Source organism: Cardiocondyla obscurior, linkage group LG04 (assembly GCF_019399895.1).
Source record: "Cardiocondyla obscurior isolate alpha-2009 linkage group LG04, Cobs3.1, whole genome shotgun sequence".
NCBI lineage: Eukaryota > Metazoa > Arthropoda > Insecta > Hymenoptera > Formicidae > Cardiocondyla > Cardiocondyla obscurior.
The window spans coordinates 9,757,979-9,780,803 of NC_091867.1; the positions used below are offsets into that span (position 1 = coordinate 9,757,979).

Here is a 22,825-nt window from a genome sequence, read left to right on the forward strand (position 1 = left end):
TATTAACAACTTTGACCCCATTGAACTTCCTAAGCCGATAACGTACGTATAACCGCGCATAGAAAACACGAAGAGGGAAAAAAAAAAAAAAAAAACGAGAAGACGTCGAATATCGCACCGAAATTCTCTTTTGTACATCTGTCCTCGTAACGAGCGTCACCAGGAAATTCGCTGAGCGTAGGGCTGGTCCTCCCAGTAGAACACTTTACTGGCAAAGATATAAAATTGCAAGCAATTGACCGCGAGAGTCGTGAGCGACTCGCAATAGATCTGCCACCTTTCTGGCCTTCTCATATTTAAACGATAAAAAATGTACGGCAGGATAAAATAGCGCGGTTCCACCAGCAATTGAGGCACCAGCACCGCGCACACGCAAATAACGTAATTAATCTGCGAAAGGAACCTCAGGTGAGCGACGTTCCGCCACATGGCGAACAGACTCGCGCCGTAAATCGATATTAGTAGGTATTTAAATGCGGCGTATCGACCCATGAATCGGCTCCACACGTAAAATAGATAGTGCCGGTTGTCGGCCAGCACGTACGGATGAACGAGCGTGTTGAAACGTACAGTCGCGGCCATCAACGTAAACGCGAGGCCGGCGAGAACCCAGTGGCGACGGAGAAAACGAGAACAGGATCGCCAGTGAGGCACCACGTACGGCCACGAGAACAGGGCGACGAAGGCGGAAAAGTAGAGTATCTGACAGAGGTGGACTGTTGCGACGTGGGCAGTACGATCGCCGATCACTATGCCTCCATTCCACGCGACGAAGGCGACGAACGTGAGGCACACGGCTAGGTGAGGTAGTAGACTACTGCATATCTCTGCGACGAACTTGGCGAAGGACGACAGACCTATATGCAATTCGTACGCTATCTGCTTCCAAATTAACTAAAAGTGATCGAAAAAGAAAGTTTGCCAAATTAATTCCCTCCGATTCTACGTTATATCTGCATTTAGTGCTACTTACGCGGAAGTGTGAAGGAGTACTGAGCACCCTGGGTGGCACCGGTTGCTCCATCCTGCGATCAAACGTATCTAACGCACATTCTATGGTAAAGAAACCTAGCCAAATGACGTTCGTCTGACGTACGAGCACACCTAGCAGACCTGCACAATTCATAATTTTCATTTACACATTCTCATGGCTTTGCACGACTGCAGGACAATTACCTGCAAGAGCTGACATCGTGGTGCGATTGCGCTGGTGCAGATACTGCGTCAAGAGTACTACGCTCACGGAAACGACGTCAGTGTAATAAAAGAACGACCAGAAGTACAACGGTGGGAAAAGAGCAAGATTGTACGTCAACGCGAGTACCAACCAACTGTCCCTGTCTACTTCGCTAGGCTTTGAATTCTGCTTTATAATGCTGTAGAGAAGGCAGAGGTTCAAACACGTCCCAAGTAAGTTTATGCACCTCACATATGTGACTTGGCAAAGATTGAAAGGCGACAATATCGCAGTGGCGATCAAGTATAAGCCTGGCAACGTAGTGATCTTAGGGTCCCACTGAAAAGAGTTTGCGACTGAATTATGGAAGGAAATTATGTGAAAAACCTGATACTTTCTGGAGTGTATCGACTGTATGAATTACATGACTAAGACGACCTTTACCTGAGTGAAATTCCACGCGCAATAGCGCAAGGTCTGGGGTATGTGGAAGGCCTCATCGATAAAATAATCCGGCTGAATGCGATTCAAGTACAGGAAGAGCGACACAGTGATCGAGAGAAATATAATCAATGTGGAATGTACAAATATCTTAGAGTTCGGTTTCATGGTGGACTTGATATGCGGAAATTCGTTCAATTTCAATAAAGGCGCACGTTGTTTTACATAATTAAAATCGAACGTTGCTTTTGTAAGCCGGCATACAAGCCACGTAACGCGCGCCCGTGTTTACAGTCGACGCGACGGAGTTGGGGTTATGTCAGGTTACGTTCATCCGGCCGTCGGAAGTGTTGGTACGCCTAGCGAAAAGGCTGCAGTGCTGCACTGCGCTGCGCGGGCGCAAATAACTTCAAATCGTTTCTGCCGCGGCTACCTTTGCGCGACTGCCTCGTTCCGACGTCCGACAGGACGATAATTTGGCCGAGAGCAATTTGGATAACGCGCCCGACGCTCAATCACGACTTATCGTGTCCGAGAAATGCGTAAAATAAATAATCGACTCACCGTTCGTTGACTCTGCACGCCTCTCGCTGCCCTGCCGTTGCTGCGCCGTCCGCCGCGACCATCGTTCCGTGTCCAGGATTCTCGCTCCATAGCTCCCATATTACACTCGACGCAGCATCCAACGCAGCACTAGACACAGCACTTGACGCAGAATGTCATACTCCATACGACACTCTCGGTACGTACTCGCTTCCGTGCGAGATTCGCGTACGCGAAAACGACGAAAGCGACCGCGATGCAACCAGTGGCGAGACTCGATGCGCGAACAACCGACCGACTCTTCTTGCTGCGCGACTATGGCGGCCGTGCATGCGCGCGTTCGAACAACGATCGAATAGGCCGATGCATAGCGTTGATTTTTCGTATACGAGATCTTCTCGCACGATTCGAGAATAGAGCTACGACCGAATATCACGTTCAACACGGACACTTGAATAATGTTCCGTAACCCGATTGAGATGCTGTAACATTCGCACGATCGTTTTTTAATGTCTCGGTGCCTTTGATGCAGTCCAGTTCAGTTACGCACGCGATGTCCGATTTATGATAGACAGAAGTCGCGACACATCTGCATTTTATGTGACCGTAAACTTGAGTTGAAATACATTAATCGACAATTAGGAAGTTTAATTTGGCGTCGATTTACTCACGTTACTTCGATTTGCCGCTGATGACGATGCCGACCGACTCATCGTCACCTCGATCCGCCGTTGGCAATGGTGGCGGCTCGTAGTGGACTTCTCAGAATTAAAAAAATCTTTTTATTATTTGATTGGTCAGTTGAGATCTTTTAGTCCCGAGAAAATCCGCTACGAACCGCCACCGAATTGACCGACGCCAATTCAAACTCATTTTTCAGTAGTCCATCTCAAACCGTTTAGTCAGACAATTTTTGTTTATTACATTGTTACATTTGTACGATTGTTAATTTTTTTTTTTATTTTATATTTCGATTACTCTTTCACACACAATACTCCATTTACGATTGCTAACATTAAAATGACGCAAACCACAAATGTTAAACCGCGTTCATTAATTATACTCCACCGTTATTAAATTATTAATAATTGTGGGACGTTTTTATTTTATTAATGCGCTGTAACTGCCTTCTCAAAGAATTTTTGCGTAAAAGAAATTAAAAAATCTTTGAGAAAAGGATTTAGGCGATGTCAGGCGGTTTGTTTATTAATCATTTTGTTATTATATTTTCTCCACATAATTCTTTTACATTACACGGAAACATAATTTAGCAGGAATAATCTTTGTGGCAAACGACAGAAGGTTGTAAAAATAAAGTGACTGAGAAACTTCAACCCTTAAGTACGGATTTCGCTTTTCATCGTTTTGATATGCTCAACGGTTAGCGTGTGAGAAATTTCACATTTTTGTATTACTTTTGATTCCCTTTTTTTTTTTTTTTTTTTTTTTTTATCGCGTAAAAAGTACTCTTTTGAGGAGTCACGAGAGATGATCCTTCATACTTAAGGGTCAAATCGGTTGCCGCTAGTGGCATTGAACTTATTAAGTCTGCTTTTGTTCACCGGATATCGTGTAGGTGTAAAAACTGCCTACGAGATACGACATAGTTCTATGGCACGAACTTGCGCGACGATTTTTATAATATACATCGCCGCGTGGAATAACATGCGCGAGCAACGTTACGTACGTAACTGTCACTTCATTTGTCATACAAAAATGACAAGACTCGAGACTCTTCGTCGTGTCAAATAAAGCCGATTTCTCGAAGCGCTAAACATACATTTCGCTTTTCGCGAATCTGTTGAGTTCCGCAAATAAATGCAATTTTCCGAAGAAACGTGGATAGATTCGCGAAAGAAAAAAAAATAAAATAAAATTCTAAGACGGCGAATTATGCGGTTTGAATGAAATGTAACGTATTGATTACGCAGTACTTGCTGTACATACGCGCTGCAGTGTTTCTGTAAGCGTAATTCTTGTCAAACACAAAAATTGGAAGACAATATATATATATATCTATGTATATGTATATATTTGTGTATATATACATATACATTTCACAAGTGTTTTACTTAGTGGAGCCTACGATTTCTAAAGTTAAAACGCATTTAGTTTCAAGCATGTGTTATATCATTTTATCTGAAAATCATCTGAACGCTCGCACCGCGAGCTACGCGTTAGTAACCGATGTTTGACTGTCCTATCGCTACGTATGTGTATATTTTGCGCCGCGGAATGGATGTCAATTAAGTTTCTACGAAAGTAATCTTTCCTTTTATAGTACTTGCACACAGATAATTGAACGAAGACGCTCGCATTCCGCGTGTGATCGCAAATATGGCAATTATGATACGGTGGTACCGATTTGATTGCTCCCTTCATCTGATTTGCGTGTAAATTAATACTAAACCGATTATTTGACTAAGATAAAAATGGAACACTGATTACGCAAGAACACTTTGTCAGAATCGCAGTTTGCGATCATTTCTATGTGGTACGATTGAGAAGGTAGATACCCGTCAATAGCATCGTATATTTTCTATGAAATTCTAAGATAACTAATGAGAACTTGAAAATTATAAATTTTACACGGCTATAACAAGTGACATCATGCTGTAGTCCATAAATTTACTTATGCATTCCCTTCTCTTAATTTTAATCTTTGATTTTATTTACTCGTAAATATTCTTTAATTCCTCAAACTCCCAGCAAAAAAATTATGGCAACATCCTAATAATAAGCCGCGTGATGAGTTTCGATATGTCGCGGGTGATCGAACCTTCGATTGTAAAGTAGTTTCGATCGAGGAGACAAAATTTAACAAACGTCTCAACTCATATCGACGTGGTCGCGTGATCAGCTCCGTTTTGCGTTTGCTGCGTGGTGTGCGGTAGCCCCGCGAGTTCATCTTTGCTAAGATGCTGGACGATCCCGGCGCCGAGCGAGTCACCAATGACGTTCACGGTCGTTCGACATCGATCTCTGCAAACGATAAAAGCGTGCACGTTAAGAATGCCCTTTGTGATACTGACTCTAACATAAGAAAGCACTTACAGTAACCAGTCGACCGCGACGATTAAGTAGACATCGTTGGCCGGAAGTCGTACCGTGTCCAACACCATCACCATAGTGACTAGGCCGGCCTGCGGTATTCCAGCCGCACCAATGCTGGCAGCGGTCGCCGTGATGCTAACGAGCAAAGGAAATAAATCTTTCCGCAAAACAAATAGAATAATTTAACAAGTAAAAAGGCTTACCTGACCGCCACTAGCTGTCCGAAGGTGAGAGGGATTTTACGCACTTGCGAAATAAAAATAGCAGCTACAGCTTCGTACAAAGCGGTACCGTCCATGTTTACAGTAGCGCCTATCGGCATGACAAATCTAGTGATCCGCGAATCGATGCCGTTTTTCCCCTCGAGGCAGCTGATAGCGAGCGGCAGCGTCGCTGAACTTGAAGACGTGCCAAAGGCAGTGACGAGCGCCTCTGCCATGTTTGATATGTAGAGGTATGGATTTTTCTTCGTGAGCATGAAGTACAGTCCGGGCAGCACCAGGAAGCCATGGATGATCAAGGCGATCAATACGGTCATGAAGTACATGCCAAGCTGTCCGACTACTTCGTCGAGCGTTTTCATTTGGGCGACCTTTGCAGCGACCAGAGACAGGATACCGATCGGCGACAGCCTAAACAACAGGCGGAAATATTCTTAAAGTTTTCACACGACTCTGCAATGTAATGGAGAAAGATGCGACGCAAGTTAAAATGGTTTTACGGTATTATCACGGCAGAACTGCACGATCACGACGGTTACGCAATGATGACGCTGCGAGTCTTCCTTGGGAAAATTAATGCATTTTAGTTCTTTCTTTTTTTAGAAGCAGATATCTTTTCCAAGTCTTACCATATGACCCAGTTGGTGATCACCATCATGGCGCCAGATAGCGAGTCGAAGAAGCTCAATAGTGGTTTCGCTTGTGTCCCCATTTTGCCGAGGGTGATGCCCATCACCGTCGCGAATACGACGAGCCCGAGGATATTAGAGCCTGGAACCACGTTCTCCGTATTTATGTCCCACTCCTCCATCGGAATACTGGCGTTCTTGGGGTCGATGGGAACGGTTCGAAACTGGGAGATGCAGGCTTCCACGATATTCGGCGGAAACATGTTTCGGACCAGGTCCAACAGCGTATCAAGAGTGGACACATTTTGCGCCGATACTTCGGTCTTCGCGATGGAGCTATTGGCGCCAGGTTGAATCGTTACGACAAGAATTATACCTGCAAAAAGTTCAATATGTTATTTTCTGTTCGCATTGAGAGAATCAGAGGAAGGCGGCGAGAGTGGAAAAAAACCGCGAAACAAATACAACGGCGGGAGATAAAAAATGCCTAGCTGATGAGGTAATGCGTTATAAGAAAAATGCTTTTTAAAGAAGAAAGTTGAGCGTGCGGGCGAAGTATCAAATTGTAATCGCCTTATCTCTATACTAACGCAAGATAAAGTGTATTTATCAGATGTTGCAAATGTTGCAAAATTATAAATCAGCACTTTTCATGATAATATCTGAATAATCTGCCGCTAATATGTGTTGTCTGACACGTCGTGCTCGCTCCGTCGCGCGCGTTAATTAACCGAAATGAGTCACGATAATTCATGGCTATCAAACGCATTCCCTCCTCGACCAGATATGTAAATGTGTCGAGTACTATTGTGCGACCGTCGAGTTTACCATTTCTGAGAAATGCATCATTGCCTGCGTGCTGTCGCAGCATTAATACAGAACCGCTCAAAACGCTGCGCGACTCCCTGATTGCGATTTACGTCGTTTATGCGAGGCAATCGTTTCATTTAACCTCGTGATACGTACGCTACTTAAAACGTTAAATGTTTCCAGCTGTACGTAAAGATACGCGGTCGTATTTAGGTTTTCTACAATTTTCATATCAGTTACGCACATGTTTAGATTGTTTCTACTTTTAGTTTCTATCTTTCTTTCTTTTTTTTTTTTTTTTCTAACAACGCGTGACACAGTGTGATTTGGGCAAACTGGCCGGCGATAATTGAATTAAACGATAACCAAACGATAACTGAACGATAACGCGACCTAAATTAGTTAGGTAGCGAAACTGACCTAAAATAACAGCGCAGATAGTAGTAACTATGTAATAGCCGATCGCACGAGCGCCGATCTTGCCGCTGAGGGACAGGTCGAGCGATCCGATGGCCGACACCAAGCTGCTGATAATCAACGGCAGGATCAAGCTCTTAAGCATTCGCAGGAACAGGTCGCCGACGTAGCCGATGTACTTGATCTCGCGCTCCGTCCACTTGTCCCGGACGTTCCGCAAAATGATGCCGAGTACCACACCACCGACGACGCCGCTGACGGTAAGTAAAGTAAGCGCATTCTGGCTGAGGCATGCTCGCATCTTCTGCTGGGTGGTTTGCGGCCTCTTGCTGGGCTCTTGAGGATAATACGAGCTCCTTTCTTTAATCTTGCCCTGGTTCTCCACCCCCGATAGCGGTGACCTGGAATGCACGGATAACAGTTACGACTCATACTTCTTTTGAAAGCAAGCTACAAACATTTTCACTATGAATATTCTTTATCACAAAAGCTCTGCTTAGAATCATGAACTCACTGGTAACAGTAACTCGGAGAATTTTAAAAAATATGAACTTTCGGCGTCTACGTTTACGGAAATTGTTTCAATTATTTAAATTAGGCGTTTTGAAGTTCTAGCATTAAATAAACGATTTCTCGAGGGAAAAAAAAAAAAAAAAACCAGTTTGTTGTGTAAGACACACCTACATATTTAATCTAATTTAAAAGATACTTTGATATTCAGCATGTTAACGAGTTGACTTCGTGACAACGACTGTAACATGCAACAGCAGATGCTAAATTCATATACTCTGCAATGAACGTGACTTTTTCGTATTCTACATACTTAAACCTTGACAAATGACAAACTTCCTCGTAACACGTCTATTCTTACTTACGCTGACCGATATCGTACAAAAAAAAAAATTATTTCCTCTATGTTACATAAAAAAAGTAAATTAAAAAATCGTAAATCATAAATCATAAAGAAAAAAAGACCAATAATAATATATTTATGTGCAACAAAACTGATGGAAATGAAACTGATAAATCATTTAATCACATTTATTTCAATGTAATATTGCCAAAATCAAAATAAAATACAATCCAACGGCAGGGCCTTTAAATTCTGCTTCACGAAATTTATTAAACGTTTTTATTTCCGCGATTGCCTGGCAAAATAATTTGGTTCCCGCTTAAAATCACAAATAGATTTTTGCTCTCGTCCACCTACGCTGGCGTTCATCACTCTCGTACCCAGGAAATACGAGTTGCAAAATGATTTAACGAAAGTTTATTCGGATATGAAAATATCTTGTAACACGCGTCGTTAAGCATCGCGACGGAAATTTTAGGAAATTTCCTTCTTCGCCTCTGCACTCAATATTTCGAATTCTCCGTAACCTATTTAATTCGTCAATTAGCACTTATTTGTGAAGCATAAATTTGAGATTATGTTGGGCTGCTGGCACCGTCGATTCACCACGACCGCGCGCTGCCAAAAAAGATCCCCTTTACAACTCCGATTTATTGAACTTGGCATAACACTGGTCATTTCTGCAGTTAACCGGGAACTGTTTTAAATCATTACTATATACTATTTCAAGCTGAGAAGGTTCCAATCTTTCGATTTTCTTCAATGCACATAATGCAACCTCCGCAACATTCGCGAGAAACTACTGGGAGTCGCTGATTGCGTAAAAATCGCGCGGGCGTGTCGCGCGGAGAAAGCGCAGGACGTCTTCGAAATGAAAAACAATAACGATTAAATTACAGCGGGCGAATTGTAATTTAATAGCAATTTAAGTAGCTGAAAATTTGCGTCGCCGCCAAGATCAGTCACGGTACCGTACATTATTGCACAAAGGTATGAACGATATTTGCGGGTCGTCGCAGCCTGGTAGCAAAAGAGAAACTGCACTGCAGGTTGTTTCCTGCAGGAACTCTCACATCGCGAGATAAGCTATCGTTCATTCATTGGTGGCTAGATACTCATGTCGATCAAGAATGAATTTTTATTGCGTACCGGTTCATATGAACCTGTTATGGATTTAAGCGTATCAAGCGAACGGTGGGCTTTTACTGTCGAGCTTATTGCTTTAACTCGACCGTAACGCAAGAGCGCCGGCTCTGCAAATACGTGGAAAACAAATTAATTAGTCGCTTCTGGACTCGAGCCACGCTTTTTCATTAGCTTTTATCGAATTAAAAGGCGATTCTTCTTGGGCTGTGTTTTCAGAGAACAAAACCGAAAACGCGGAAAAACTTCGGATTATTTATAGACGACTCGTGACGCGTATCGAGAGCTCCCATGTGGTATAAATAAATGCGTCGTCGCGTAAATAAATAAATACCCCTCGTTTACGCATTTGCACGATCGCTTTTCCTGCGATTCCCGGTGACTTTTTTTATTTTATTTTTTTTCGCGGCTCAAGCGACGAAATTCGTAGCGCAGAAATTCGTCCCGTGCGATTAAGCATGAAAAGGGATCGAAGGCGAGAAGGAAGTGACGGTCCATTTGCATGTTCTGAAAGGGAAACCCTTTCCCTTTTAGAACTACGGCGCGCAGCTTGACAATCGTCCGCAAGCTCCGGCAAAAATCCACGTCGGAGATGTCAGCGACCCTCGGTGCCACGGATCTCGCACGTGCCGCCGAGAAAAACCGGTCGACGATCACGTCGGCGTGAATTTCTTATCCGCGGTTACGTCACCGATCAAGGACACCGGCCCGTTTGCGTCCGCCGTCACGAAAGGATGCCGCTGAAGATCGACAGTGATGTCACCGGCGTTAATAATACTACGTCGCCAGTAAGCCCTGTTTCGTTTATTTCGCCGAGTGTCGGATTACCCTGCGCTTAACCGGAACATTCGGGGCGATCGGGACACTGAGAACCCAGCGAGCCTTGCCAAATTGCTTCTCGCGAGGTGGCGGCGATACGCGTATTAACGCGATGGGTGCTCCACGCCCGTTCGAACGCATCTCTGAGAAACGAGGAGAACGGGGACCAGAAGTCGCGACGATGCTCCGGATCAATGCGGCTTGCAGTGAACCATACTGACCATGGATAACGCGGTGACCGCGACGTAGGCGTTCGCCACACGTTTGGCGAACTTGGTCCTATCGTTCTCGCTTCTGGTACCCAAGTTCCTGCTCGAACTCGCCGCGATAAGGCGCGATAACGCGGCGGAGGATCGCGTCCCACTTTCGTGCGGCTTTCCTCGCTCCTTGACCGATATCGACGATAATGGTCCTCATTGTCGGGAATTTTATAAGTAGCCCCTTTAGCGGCTGGGATCTTCTCCGCTGAATTTTTCGCAACGCGAGAGATCTGACGAACGAGAGTCGCGAGGTAAACGAACCACAGCGAGATGACTTTAATTGCGCCAGTTAATTTGCCGATGCGACGCTACGCGATGCGACGTCACTCGCGGACGTTGGACGGCGCGATGATTAGACTCACGCGACCGCTGAAAAACAATTTGCGGATGGGAAAACGTCGTCCCTGAAAATTAATGATCGCGATGATCAAACTCGCGCGTTTCCGGCCGGGGCTCTTCACGCGCGCTTCTGCATTGTACTTCCTATTTTTTCTTCTTTTTTTTTCCCCCTCTCTCTCTGCGGTTTCGTGTTACTTTTAATCGACGGCGATCACGAATCGCGCTGAATGAAAACCGAGTCGAGGGATATCGTCCTCGCCGCGCGCTCTCGCGCTTCGAACGACCTCGTCGCCCTCGACGATTTATCAAAATTACGTCGGGGAGCAGAAATTTTACGAGCGCCTAAACGGTAGCCACCCGCGGCTTCGAGGAAAGCGTAAAGTCGTTGCCGGATGTTGTGCCGCTAAAGTAGCCGGCTGCTATCAATGGATTAGCGCGGAAGAATCGGGCGCGGTTCGAAACAGGCGTCGGGCAATTTGCGAGAAGAGATCGTGAAAGAGAGAATTGAGAGCGCGGCTGAAAACCCGGGAGCAAATGCGGACCGTTTCCGCGACGTTTTTTTTCCCACGCTCTACTTTTTTTTAATTGTCCCGTAGCGGCGATGCGAGTGGCTGAGTAAATCAACAGGGCAAATATTAATTGCGCCCGGGCTGCCGGACACGTGGCGGAGCACCGCACCGCGCTAGATACTCAATGCCACGACGTTGGCTCGCGGCAAAAGTTCCAAAATTATCCTCGGCGAACAACTTGTTGCACACGCTTACATAAGACATTGCATGCGACGCTGACGACGCAGGTATGTACGTGGGTCTCCGTCGCGTTCTTTCTCTCGTTCTCACTCACGTTTATTTTCGAAAGCTCGGCGTCATTGGACGTAAGCCTAAAAAGATTTCCCGTGCTACTCGTAATCTCTTTGATGCACGTTATTTCATTCACAGGAGAGAACCGGAGAAGAAATATGCGGGAGAAAAAAAGAGAAGAAAAAAAAAAAAAGGATTTTGCTTTGTAAACGTTTACCTCGAAGATCGACGGTCGGGGCTACGATTACTTAGAGTCGTCAAGTGCGTGCCAAAATAAAGTCTGAGTTCGCCGACAGGTAAAAACCCACACGAAAAACGTACAGCCTCCGTTTTTTCATCCCGTGCCGTTCATCTGCATCTGTGCAATTAGCATGCGAGCTACGATAACCGGTTTCGCACGTGCTACACATTGTTTCACGCTTTGCGATTAAAAGATATACTCTTTTCGTTCACCATTACGGATGATTAAAAAAATGTTACAATTCAGAGCATTCGAATAAATGAAATACGATTGCAAAGCACTCGCATTCTACGTAAGATCATTCACGCGATACGAAAATAAACCAAGACTGCACGCGCCCGGTGCGTCAAGTCGAATGATCTACGATCGCACGAAGCGCGAAATAAATCAGTAGTTACGACGTTTAGTAAAATATAGATACATATTTCCGCTTCTTATCGGCAGCAAAGATAAATACTCAACCTCCGTGCATTTTACATCCGACTACAATATAATTGATTGACGTATTTCCGGCGAAGTGAGTCTAAGTTCGCGTTTGCTCGTTGAATCTCTCGTTTCATTCCGAATGCGTCAGACCAATATCGATAGAGCTATATATAAATAGTTCTGCGAATTGTAATCTGTCGTTGACAGAGAACACGTTTTGTCAAAGTAGGAGGCTGCGTCGGTGGGATTTTCCTGTCGCGGAAGCTACGTCCACGCGTACTCTTGTTAGAATCGGCGATTTCTTACGCGCCGTGCACGCGAACGCAATCGTCTTCTCCCTCCGCTTCTTATCACAAAGAACGGGCTTAACAATGATTTAATGAGCAGCCACCGAGTGCCCGCTGTTGCCATTATAGAATTCTGTGCCAATGAATCTCGCTGCCGCTGAATGCGATATACAGTGCGGCGTATAATGGACCAACTGCATGCGCAGGGTAACTTCCATTCACGAATGCCCCGCCGTTGAAATGCGATTTTTAACAGGCGAGAAATTCGCGTAACGCGAAATAAACGGCTTTTTCTTTTTTTTTTTTTTTTTTCACTCGCGACGTTAATTTTTTAATAAAAAATGTCGACAATTGAGCGACAAAGTTTTTATAAATTGAAATATAAGATTTCTACGCAAAGTAGGTCAAAAAGATTCATATGGCAAAGGACAAAGTTTGCTTAGAACACGTGTCACACATGGTTATCAGTAGGTCTGGTGATTGATGGCTCATCAGAATAAAATGTTAACACAGTTCAAATAAATAACTTCTACCCTCGCGAAGCTGTTGCATCAGAATTAAAAAAAAAATTAAAAAAAAAAAAAAAAAAAAAAAAGAATAAAAAATCCGCAAAGAATATTAGCATACTGGTACAAAAGCAGATAAAGATTTCGCTCGTTAATCAATCGCGTCGTGCGCAAGTCATAAAGTCGGTCGTTAAAATGAGAGAAAAACTAGAAGCCGCGATATCTCGCGCGGTGAAGAGAAATACTCACAACTCGCTCGCTACTTCCATGATGCGCTTCCTGCGTCCTGTGTATTCCAATGAGAACCGTGGTCGGCAATCGTTTACATAGAGCGTTCACTTCCAGTTAGCCGGAAGCGGCGGACGTCCCGATGGGGCCGAGAATCGTCCGTGCTGGACTGTCGAGGGGCACTAAGAGCAAATTTGCCTGCCTCTCTCCTCCTGTGTCTCTCTCACGTCGGCCGTTTCTTCGTGAGTGAAGTCGAAGTGGTGACGCTCGCGGCGCGATTTAAGCCGGGAGGGATGAGACGCCGGTGGAGGACGAAGGAAAAAGAGGTCGAGGATGACAGGCGCGCGGATGACGGGGATGAAGGATTAGACGCTCCAACGTCGATTAGCGCCGCTCTCGACCGATATCCTCTTTTTCCCTTTCTGCCTTCCGTTCGGAATTTCTCGCGGCGATTATTTTATCGCGTTCTTCCTTTTTTTTTTCTTCTTTTTTTTTCTTAACGATTCAGCAAGTCGGATCGGTTTGACCGATCGGATGCTGACGCACGTCGTCGACGCGACGAGCGGCGTAACGGCGTGCACGAACTGGATGGGCGCTGGGTATCTCGTTAGCCAGGAGAGGATGTGTGCTGATGGGGCTCTCAATCTGTGCCACCTTGGGTGGTACGATTAGCTATGGCGATCTCCCCCTACGACGATCTCTTCCTGCCGCTACCGACTAGCCTATCATCGCGATATACTGTTACGAATACGCTCGCGGCTACGACCCCATCGGAAGCCACCGGCCAGGTCCCTATTGTTTGTCGGCGGTTTGTCCACTCGATTATGATGATCCACCGGTGTCGCGGACGGCGGGGTTGATTCTTCTCCCGTTTCGGCTACGTTCGCCGTGCCCCTCGCACCGAAATCGAGCCTTCTCTCATCCGCGAACGGATTTCCAGCTGCCGGAGACCAGTCCTCTCCGTTTATTCTCTCTCACTCTCGCTCCTTCTCTATTTCGTCCAATACAAATCTCGCTCCGTTGTTTAACCCTTCGGCGACACGAGGACCGTTTAAGCTGACGGATGACAGTGGAAGCGGCCCTCCGAGATGACGAGAGGGACACGGAAATGCAATAACCGCGGGTGCCCTTTGAGGCAAGGGCGATATCACGTCGATCGATCAGCAAGCAGCCGCCTCCGTTGTTATCTGCAACAGAACGTTAATGACGCGCTATTAATAATACGCTGAAATCTCGATAAAGCTTTTTAAATACCTGCGCGGCAGGATTTTCCGCCTGCAGACATATTTTAACGTTATTTATTTTTAACACCGCCGCGTGCGGCCTACGATCAAGCGCATGCGATATTAATGAGCAATAATCGCCTGTCGCGCATTTATGTAACGCGGAACAAGTGCTTCTACTCGCGAAGGCAAACAAATCCGCTCGGATACGTAATCCGATCGCGATGCAGCTCGCTGTTTACTTTTTTTCAGCGCACGCGGCAGATGTTGAGCTCCGGCACACTTGTTACCCGTCACCGAGAAGTGTCGTCGGATTAAACGTCTTCATTTCACCCCGATCTTTCCTCCCTCGCATTTGATATCTTAACATTACTTCAGAAAGATTCAAGAATATCTTCTCCCGTACCCCTCTTTCGCTTCCCTCCTCTCTACCTCTCTCCCTCTTTTTCTGAACGAGCCGATCGATGAGCTCTACTCAAAGCGACTGATGCAACACGTGCGCGGCGTGTAATCTGTTACATAACGCGTTACATTTATCGTGAAAAGATAAACAGCTGTTGATACAAGGCGAGGTGGTAAATCAATCGTCTCCAAAGACTGCTGTGTCACCTGCGCCTTGTCGAATTGCACATCTCCCGCCGTGTTTATCTAACTTTCGCGAAAGGTATCGCTGTATCGCGATGACGGACTCGCTTCGCTCGGAAACGTAATTATCACGTTAGAAGATTACAGTTTCAAAGGCGCAATTTATTCAACGTCATTCACGTGTGAACGACGCGCGTTCGATCGGCTGCGTAGAAACGGAAGCAAAGATTGCGAGGCGCGCGTTGAGCAGTTTGACAGCTTTAATTATGGCACGGAGGAAGGGAAAAAGAAAAAAAAAAAAGATCGGTGAGCTAATCGCGCGGAATAGCCACGCTCCGGCGAGCAGCGTTCGGCGTTACCGCCTCAAACTCGCGGCGAGACGAGGCGGGAGGAGCCCTACGAGACGTGTCCCTTACCGGGGTGCCCTTGCTCCAAATTTAAACTCCCTGATTGCCGCTTCGTTTACGATTAATTCCAATAACCTTCGGGCACCGTGGCCGCGCAAGACGAGATAATAAATACATAAGAATCTCTCAATCAAGTCGCACGCGCTCGCGCGACTTCCGTGGATTTTTTTTTTAATATTTTCTTTTTCTCCCCTCGGTGGAAGGAGATAAGCGCAAAAATCTACGGTCGCGTGAGGAAAAAACCGTGAGAGATTAGACCGGGAGAGACGGGCTTAGTAAAGAGTCGCGTCCTCGGCGACAGAGACGCGCGTTTCTGCTGAGACACCTGTGCAATTAGGCCTCGAAGTCGAATTAAGGCCGTTGACGACTTGATTTTGCTACGCGGCCGAACTTACGGGATCTTTTCGCAAATCGATAACGGGCTCGCGTGTAAGAGCGCAATCAAGGCGCGATGAGCGATCTCGGCGATGCGTGTGCACCAGGCATTCGTAGTAGACACACGCGCACAGTTTCGAAAGGACGCAACTTCCGGCGTTGGCTCTCCCTCGCGGGTTTCCACCCCCTTAAGCGTTACTTTTGCTATCTTCGCTGTCGTCGTCGCGGGCACCTCTAAGTCATCGCGTCGAACGGCGTCGCTAACGGCGAAGACGACGCGGCAGTGATTTGTTGCAACGCGCAACTGGTCGGCGCCGGGTGGTCCAGGGGACGTGCGGATGGACCGGAACGATGCGTCTCGCGCGCGCGGTGCGTGCGCTTGATACGTACGTCGGTGGTCGCGATCGGTCGCGCTCCTGGATAACGATGATCCCGTTTCTGCGCGCGATGCGGCGACGATCGCGGGACTGTGGAGGCGCGGCGTTAAGTTGCTTCTTTATAGCGCGATGTGTGGCGGCTAGGAGAGTCGCGTGCGCGTGTGTGCGACGCTCATGCCACGCGTTCGAAAAGCGCGCGAGAGGAGGGTGAAGTTGGCGGGGCGGACGAAGGACGGAGAGCGCGAGAAAGAGAAGAAGATAAATCGACGGGAGGCAACGTGAGGTAAAAAATCGTGCTGAATCCACGCGCGTGCGTGCGCGCGCCTCGAGCATCCTCAATGATCACCGGAGGAGAGAGAGAGAGAGAGGAGACCGTCCGGAGGTCGTGCCTTTCTCTTTCGGCGTCCCAAGTCGCCTTTTTCATGGGAGGGATACGCCATTATTACGGCTCTCGCCCTCGCTTGCTCGGTCCGGTGCCATCCGGTAAAAACCGGCGGGAAGCAAAAATTCTTGCAAACTGGATGAGAGAAACGAACGACTTTCCAGCCGCCAATTAAGCCTTGATAGGACCAGGGGTAGTTTCTCCCGCGACGCGGGGAGGGCTCGAAGAGAGGAGGGAAGATGCGTGTCCCGCGCTCGCGCTCTATCTTCCTACTCCACCACCTCGCGACTTAGCGACGGTCGCCATGGCGAATTCATTGTCACCCCGGATTCTATCTGGGCGCCTCTATTTCCGTCTGACGTGCCCAACGAATCGGATATCAGGAGATGCTACCCACGCAGCGACGTGCAGGATCGATAAAACGCCTTCTCCTGAAATTTGGATAAGGGCTTTACGCGCCGTTATGCGTTTTCGCGTACCTGCCGTTTGAATTTCACGACCGACGTACGGCAAAAAAAAAAAAAAAAAAATTCCGCGCGGCGATTTTTAGCGTAAACACGTGCTTAGAAAGAACGTGTAATTCTGCTCAACTTCCTTTCGACGGATTCGATCATCAAAATTAAATTCAGAGAGCCCATAGCATCCGCGTTTTGGCGCGCGATCGAAGAGGAACGCCACCCCTCTCCCGTCGAAATGAACCCTTCCTCTCTCTTCCTTTTTTATCGATTTTCAGGACATGCTATCGTGCGCGCGCGTCCGTTGCGGAGGGGAAAAGAGAAGTAAAAAAAAAAGAAAAAAAAAGAAGAGGAAGATTTTGTCACTTTTTTTTTTCGCAATTTTACGCTTAGAGATGAGGCTCCGTCCGCTTCGCACTCAGGCGGGATATCGCACGAGTATCTATAGCGCACAGAGAATTGCCGTATCCGGTAAGCCGCGGGACTACTATTCGGCTGCACGCACAAACGCGGTGCAACGTGACGCATCGTTCCTGTTGCGCGCGAAGACGCGTGTGGCCGCAGAATCGCGTAGTCGCGGGTCAAAGGGGGGTAATTTCATACCGAAAGCCGCGTGGTTCAAAAAGCGCGCGGGCGACGGGGAAACGGGCCTCTCTCGTTCCCTCCGGCTTGTCGGACCTCCGTAGGTGGAGCCAGCAACCGCAGCACCTCACTGGTTCACTCTCACTCGATCCGCTTGTCTCAAGCTATATTTGTACCTGAAAACGATATTACGATATGAGAAGAAAGAAAGAGAGAGAGGGAAACAGAGAGAATTAATGTATGTAAAAGTGGTACATTTTGTAATACTTTAAACGATCAAAGTTCCCTTGACGATTTCGAATTGAATGGACAGCATCGAAACAATTTTTTCTTTTTTTTTCTTTTTAATTATCTATGCGGAAGGCTTATCGAAAATTGATAAAAAAATAATTTTAAAGTAATAAATATTGCATGTCTCAGGGATCGAAAGATCGAAAAGAGAACACCGCGATAAGCGTTAAAAAGATAAATATACAAATGGTTATTTCGCAATTATGTATAGATATCAATGCCGCATTATCGGGAAACGGAAATTTTATATGTAAACAATTTCTCGCAATCTCTCGCGTTATTTGACATAAATATTTCACCGACTTGCAGAGCTAATAATCGATTCCCGGACTTGTTTGGGATTTTGTTATAGATAAAATAATTAAACGCACTGCAGTTACGAGATTAACAAGTCTCTTAAACGCACACTTTTATAAAAAAAACGTTTCTCCTACATTTAATTACAAGCAGAAGTTTCATCAATTATTTTAACGATTCGCTTTCTTTTTTTTTTTTTTTTCCTCCGGCGACGGCAATTCGAGACTTCAATCTATAACGGAAACATCTAGTCGATATTAACGAACGTCGTTTAAGTCTGACAAATGGAAAATTTCCCAGCGCAATTCGCAATCCGCGTACAAAAGCCACTTCGACTGTTCTCTTGACGAGTATCGAAGAGATCGTGTCCCATTCAGTCGAAACGCGCTCTGAGCTTTCCCACTCGTTCCCGTCGAGAATAAAGAGTGACCTCCGCATTTTTTTTTTTTTTCTATCTTCCACGAGAATTATCCGAACTATCCGAGGCCGCATATGAATATCCCGCGTTCGCTATTGTAATTTAGAGCGGCACGTGTTTCGTGATGCGGACGCTCGTCACACGCGCACGGGCCCCAACGAGGGCTAACGGGATTATTAATCGTCAAGCGTCCGCCGCGGCGACTCGGTTGAGAACCGCTGGCACGCGCGAGAAGCGTCGCGTATAACCGGTTGCATTAATGCCGATAATCCTGATTCTCATTCGTTACATTACTCTTCCGTGCGATGCTTTACAGTCGTATTTCATTTGCGCAATTAATCGCAATCGGTTCAATTAACGCGCGCCTTCTGTTCACGAAAAGCGCGCGGTAGGTAGGCCGCCTCGCGTACCGTGTATCGTTAACGCTAGGCCCGTGGCTGTGCAGTCATTGGAGCTATATACGAAAACTACGCGTCGAGAGCAAATATTCCTGGGGTCGCACGCAAATGCGTCCTTGCGCGGATTAATTGCCTTGCGCGGTCGCATTAATTGCGCGCTCTCTTTTCCACGCTCCAGCCTCTTTTGCCCTCCGACGTCCTCCGCCCCTCGCCATGTCGCGCGCGGAAGCGTTGCCCAATTGCAAGCAATTTACTCGGCCCGCCGCGGGTCAATGCTAGATCCATGCCGCTGTCGACGTCCGCAAACGGATTCCATCCGAATCGCCGTCGCTCTCGCCATCGAATATTCGTGACCGGAGATGAAGCCCGACGCTCTCCTAGCATGCGAGATGATCTTCTCGACAGAAGTACGCTTACGTGCTTACACGGAATGCGACTTTGAGCTATCAGTCAGTGGTCCCCTCGATCGACGGAGATCGCGAAAGTAAAATACGGCTCGTTTCCTTTTTCTGCCGGTAAAACTTTAACTATAAAGAACAATGCTCACGTACTTGTTACATATTTACAGGATATTCACAAATACATTGTCCTTTCGAGCAGCTCAGGCTTCAGTGAGTGAGCTTGAAGTATTCCGGGCGTATTTTGAGATTCAGAGCCGCAAACGCCACGCAACTTAGCCAACTGACGAGTTTATTTTTGCTGAAACAATCGTGATAATAAGAATGACGCAGGCAGAGAATGGCGTACAGTTCCATCAAGTAGCTTTACATGAAGTAGTCTGCATTATTAATGTTTTCACTAGTTAATGTCGTTACTTACCTCTTCGACATAGTGCGTAACAAACCTTGCGACAGGCATGGATGTAACTGTAGAAATGGCGTTCCGATAATGGGGTGAATCGCCTGCGATAATTCCGCATAATTTAATTTAGAACCGTGGACCGTTTGAGCCTCGTCTACGCTCACCGGATTAATACCGGGAAAATCTAAATAAAAAAGAAAAAAAGATATTAGCAAAAATGACGAGAGCAAAAAAAAAAAAAAAGAACGCATGTCGGATCTCTCACGACAATTGCCACGATCCTGCTCCCGCTGATGAATATGTGAAAGATAATCAGTGTTAATTAATCCGGGGGACGTGACGCATTTCCGCCCCGCCGAAACGGCGTTATATCGGGATTAATTAATACCGTCCGCGTATCTGCGCGAATATTGAAATAGTCGGACACGTTTGCGTTTATAATCAATAAAACGATGCACGCGAGGGCAGGGATAGCGCGGATGCACGGTGACGACGGCTGCGAAACTTATTGCCGTGCCTATTTTCGCGTAACTTTCGAAAAATTTTCGAAAAGAGCCGCCCTCACGGTGACTCCTCTTCCCCCAACTCGGAAGCGAGTACTTGCGGCTCTGTTTCCCCTTTGCAGCCCTTTCTCTCTACGAATCGGATCCTTTTCTCAAACACTCCAGCCGGCAAAGTGGGCGACGCTCGGCCATCGACGCGGATTACCTGATTTCCATCCATTGAAAAAGAGAACTGGGACGCCGTAGCTAATGGACCACAGAATATGATGCTCGGTGATAAAAGGCGCTTCGCCCGCCGTGGGAGCTTCGTGCGGGTCTTCACGAAGCTTCACGTCGAATTCCTCGGCGTCGTCGTCGTCCTCGCCCGCGATAGAGTTACTCGGCACGAAGTACTTGACCCTCCTAACCAGATAAGCTTGCCCGGGAATATCCTGTAAATAATTGTTACGTGGACGACGGGAACAAGACTACGTAGCATCATGTGGTGTAAATATGTTTCTCAATCGTTGGCCTGCGTTTAAGAGGCCGTAACTTTGACCACTTTTCCCTCAACAGGCTCGTAAATCATATCATATTTCAAGCGTTTAAATATTAAAATTAAATCTTTGTTGCAACAACGTTACGCTGTGGAAATTATATTATTTTCAGCCGGGCCGTTTACAGCCGTTATCGCTTAATATTCCTGACTTACAACATATGTTTTATTTGATCTTATATAACTACCCAAGATACTGAATTTATTTATAAGAAAGAAGTTTAATGAACGCAATTTGTAGCATTGCTCTTTTCAATAATAGTACCAAGATGACTTGTTCCAGGTATTTTACATGTTCGTTCGATTAACATGTAATTTGTGACCTGACGGTACATGATGTACCTTGTCTCCACGAAGCTCCCATCCATCCGACATCTCGTCTGAAGTGGCAAGAAACCTTTCTGCATTGTCAAGGAATTCCTCCCATGTAAGCGTGCCTGGGCCGTCCATTGGTTCAAGTCTAAACATTCAGAAGATTAATTTTACTGTTAACAAAGTAATCATCATATAAATAAAATATTTTTCTTAATTACATTCAGGCTCATTCCGACCAAGCTCCGGTTAACAATTGGATATTTGATATATAATCGAAGAGTTTTACGCGATACAAGCTTGACTATAAATATTTTATCGAATCTAACCTCCAATTGAATTAATCTGAGCTCGGGCCAAATGGGTCTCAGCATTCCTGCGCTTTTTCGACCTCCGATTTCGAAACATCTCGTCGGTTCATTCTCTACTGTTCTACACCGGTTAACGTTGCCCATAGTTGCCTCCTCGTTACCTCGGTAGCATTGCTGGAACGGACAAGGGAGCCGAGAGAGGGGTAACGAAAAGGAGAAAGAAAGAAAGAAAAAGAATACGTACACACATAACAAAATTGGAGAGGATTTCGTCCGATTTAGTGTAGCGACAGGAAAGTCGCGAACGTCGATGGCATGATAAAATTGAAAAAGGGGAAGCAGTTCACCCGAGAGAACAGCGTGCCTCCTCTTGCCTCCCTAACCCCGCCATCTTCTCGCCAAACTCTCTATCGCGTCAATTGTCGACTATTTCGCGTCGGTAACGTCCGGCGATGCTCGGCCGAAGTCGGTGGGCTGCATCTTGCCCCTTGTCCCCGCGACAAAATCTTCCCCTCTCGCGACCTCGCCGTCCTCCGCACCAGCTTCCAGGGACTCTCGACGTACGCACGCCGATAGTACGCGACGGTGTGTGCGGCGTCGGTGTGCGACGAAGCTGTTGTGTGTGCGGGTCGGCCAATCGGACGCGAAGTTGCGCCCAGTGCCGTGCCGCGAGCTGGCGCGGGAGTTTTGCCCTTTTCCTCTCGCCGCGCCACTGGTCGCGCGAGTCCTTTTCGGGACAGCTTCGTCCTTTATTCGACAACGTGCCGTTGCGGCGTGTCGTCGCGCGGCGGAATTCCTCGCCTGTTTTACGCCTGCGCCTTTATCGCAAATTCGAAGTATCGACCTATCCCAATATCGCGCAGTGCGCTTTTTTCTTTCATTTTTTCTTTTTTTTTTTTTTTAACAACGATACGACCGGCAGCGCGATACGCCGTTCGTGGCGCTTCATTGACGATGCGCGAGGATTCCACCACGGGAAGTATCCTGGCGCGCGCGGAAAAATGCCCGTTCCGCCAATCCGCGCAACGGCTACGCTCAACGCGATAACGCGCTTCACCCCGCATCCCGATCTGATACCGTTAATAACAAGGGATCTGCAAAGTCGGCGGGAGACGAAAAATGTTATAGCCAATTTAGGAAACATGGTAAGAATATTGTACTATAAAAAGAAAAAAAAAAAGATTGACTAAATTCTGCGGTCGCAATCAATCAGTAATACTTCTCATATCAATCCGTTTTACAGTTTCAGCCGATTTCGATGTCTCTACAACGAAATATTTCTCACAATCGCCATTCGAAATCCGGTGAAAGTTCAGCCATTGTTACTTCACCTTTTTAATTGCGGCTCCAAGCGTAAGATTCTCGATTCACTTTACGAC

At 46.5% G+C, this 22,825-nt stretch overlaps 3 protein-coding genes and 1 long non-coding RNA gene across 6 annotated transcripts; 1 reads left to right on the plus strand and 3 right to left on the minus strand.

The window, feature by feature from the left end:
- Positions 1-83: 83 nt before the first annotated feature.
- On the minus strand, positions 84-1,930 carry Alg10 (alpha-1,2-glucosyltransferase Alg10). Its single transcript, XM_070656208.1, has 4 exons — positions 1,622-1,930; positions 1,177-1,516; positions 974-1,113; positions 84-894 (listed from the first exon to the last, which is right to left on the minus strand). Exons 1-4 carry the CDS (start codon positions 1,784-1,786, stop codon positions 157-159), a joined length of 1,383 nt encoding a protein of 460 aa, XP_070512309.1. The 5' UTR covers positions 1,787-1,930; the 3' UTR covers positions 84-156.
- Positions 1,931-3,058: 1,128 nt separating this feature from the next.
- Positions 3,059-17,850, minus strand: LOC139102347 (excitatory amino acid transporter 1). 3 transcript variants are annotated; one of them, XM_070656205.1, is made up of 7 exons: positions 17,602-17,850; positions 13,216-14,381; positions 7,296-7,693; positions 6,066-6,441; positions 5,419-5,847; positions 5,216-5,350; positions 3,059-5,143 (listed from the first exon to the last, which is right to left on the minus strand). In XM_070656205.1, the coding sequence occupies exons 2-7, from the start codon at positions 13,233-13,235 to the stop codon at positions 4,996-4,998; spliced, it is 1,506 nt and encodes a 501-aa protein (XP_070512306.1). In that variant the 5' UTR covers positions 13,236-14,381; positions 17,602-17,850; the 3' UTR covers positions 3,059-4,995. The 3 variants fall into 3 exon arrangements, with proteins under 3 accessions (XP_070512306.1, XP_070512304.1, XP_070512307.1); XM_070656203.1 differs by lacking the exon at positions 17,602-17,850 and adding an exon at positions 16,175-16,297; XM_070656206.1 differs by lacking the exon at positions 17,602-17,850 and adding an exon at positions 15,805-16,125.
- On the plus strand, positions 16,315-21,353 carry LOC139102358 (uncharacterized). The gene is made up of 2 exons (XR_011545686.1): positions 16,315-16,444; positions 21,107-21,353. It is a non-coding gene; the product is annotated as an uncharacterized lncRNA (long non-coding RNA).
- Atg10 (Autophagy-related 10) lies at positions 17,997-22,804 on the minus strand. The gene is made up of 6 exons (XM_070656220.1): positions 21,691-22,804; positions 21,527-21,620; positions 21,166-21,283; positions 20,494-20,719; positions 19,804-19,969; positions 17,997-19,683 (listed from the first exon to the last, which is right to left on the minus strand). Exons 2-6 carry the CDS (start codon positions 21,541-21,543, stop codon positions 19,593-19,595), a joined length of 618 nt encoding a protein of 205 aa, XP_070512321.1. The 5' UTR covers positions 21,544-21,620; positions 21,691-22,804; the 3' UTR covers positions 17,997-19,592.
- Positions 22,805-22,825: the final 21 nt, after the last annotated feature.

Bases quoted from the DNA above. Each gene is read 5' to 3' on its own strand.
- Alg10 (XM_070656208.1), bottom strand. From the start codon at position 1,786: ATGAAACCGAACTCTAAGATATTTGTACATTCCACATTGATTATATTT. The intron at 1,517-1,621 runs GTAAAGGTCGTC...AACTCTTTTCAG, and splicing joins GCGCGTGGAATTTCACTCAG to TGGGACCCTAAGATCACTAC. The intron at 895-973 runs GTAAGTAGCACT...GATCACTTTTAG, and splicing joins GTACTCCTTCACACTTCCGC to TTAATTTGGAAGCAGATAGC.
- LOC139102347 (XM_070656205.1), bottom strand. From the start codon at position 13,235: ATGGAAGTAGCGAGCGAGTT. The intron at 6,442-7,295 runs GTCAGTTTCGCT...AACTTTTTGCAG, and splicing joins TATCTGCGCTGTTATTTTAG to GTATAATTCTTGTCGTAACG. The intron at 5,351-5,418 runs GTAAGCCTTTTT...TTTGCTCGTTAG, and splicing joins GGACAGCTAGTGGCGGTCAG to CATCACGGCGACCGCTGCCA.
- Atg10 (XM_070656220.1), bottom strand. The intron at 19,970-20,493 runs GTAATCCGCGTC...TTTTTTATTTAG, and splicing joins TTTCAATGGATGGAAATCAG to ATTTTCCCGGTATTAATCCG. The intron at 19,684-19,803 runs GTAAGTAACGAC...CGATTGTTTCAG, and splicing joins TTACGCACTATGTCGAAGAG to CAAAAATAAACTCGTCAGTT.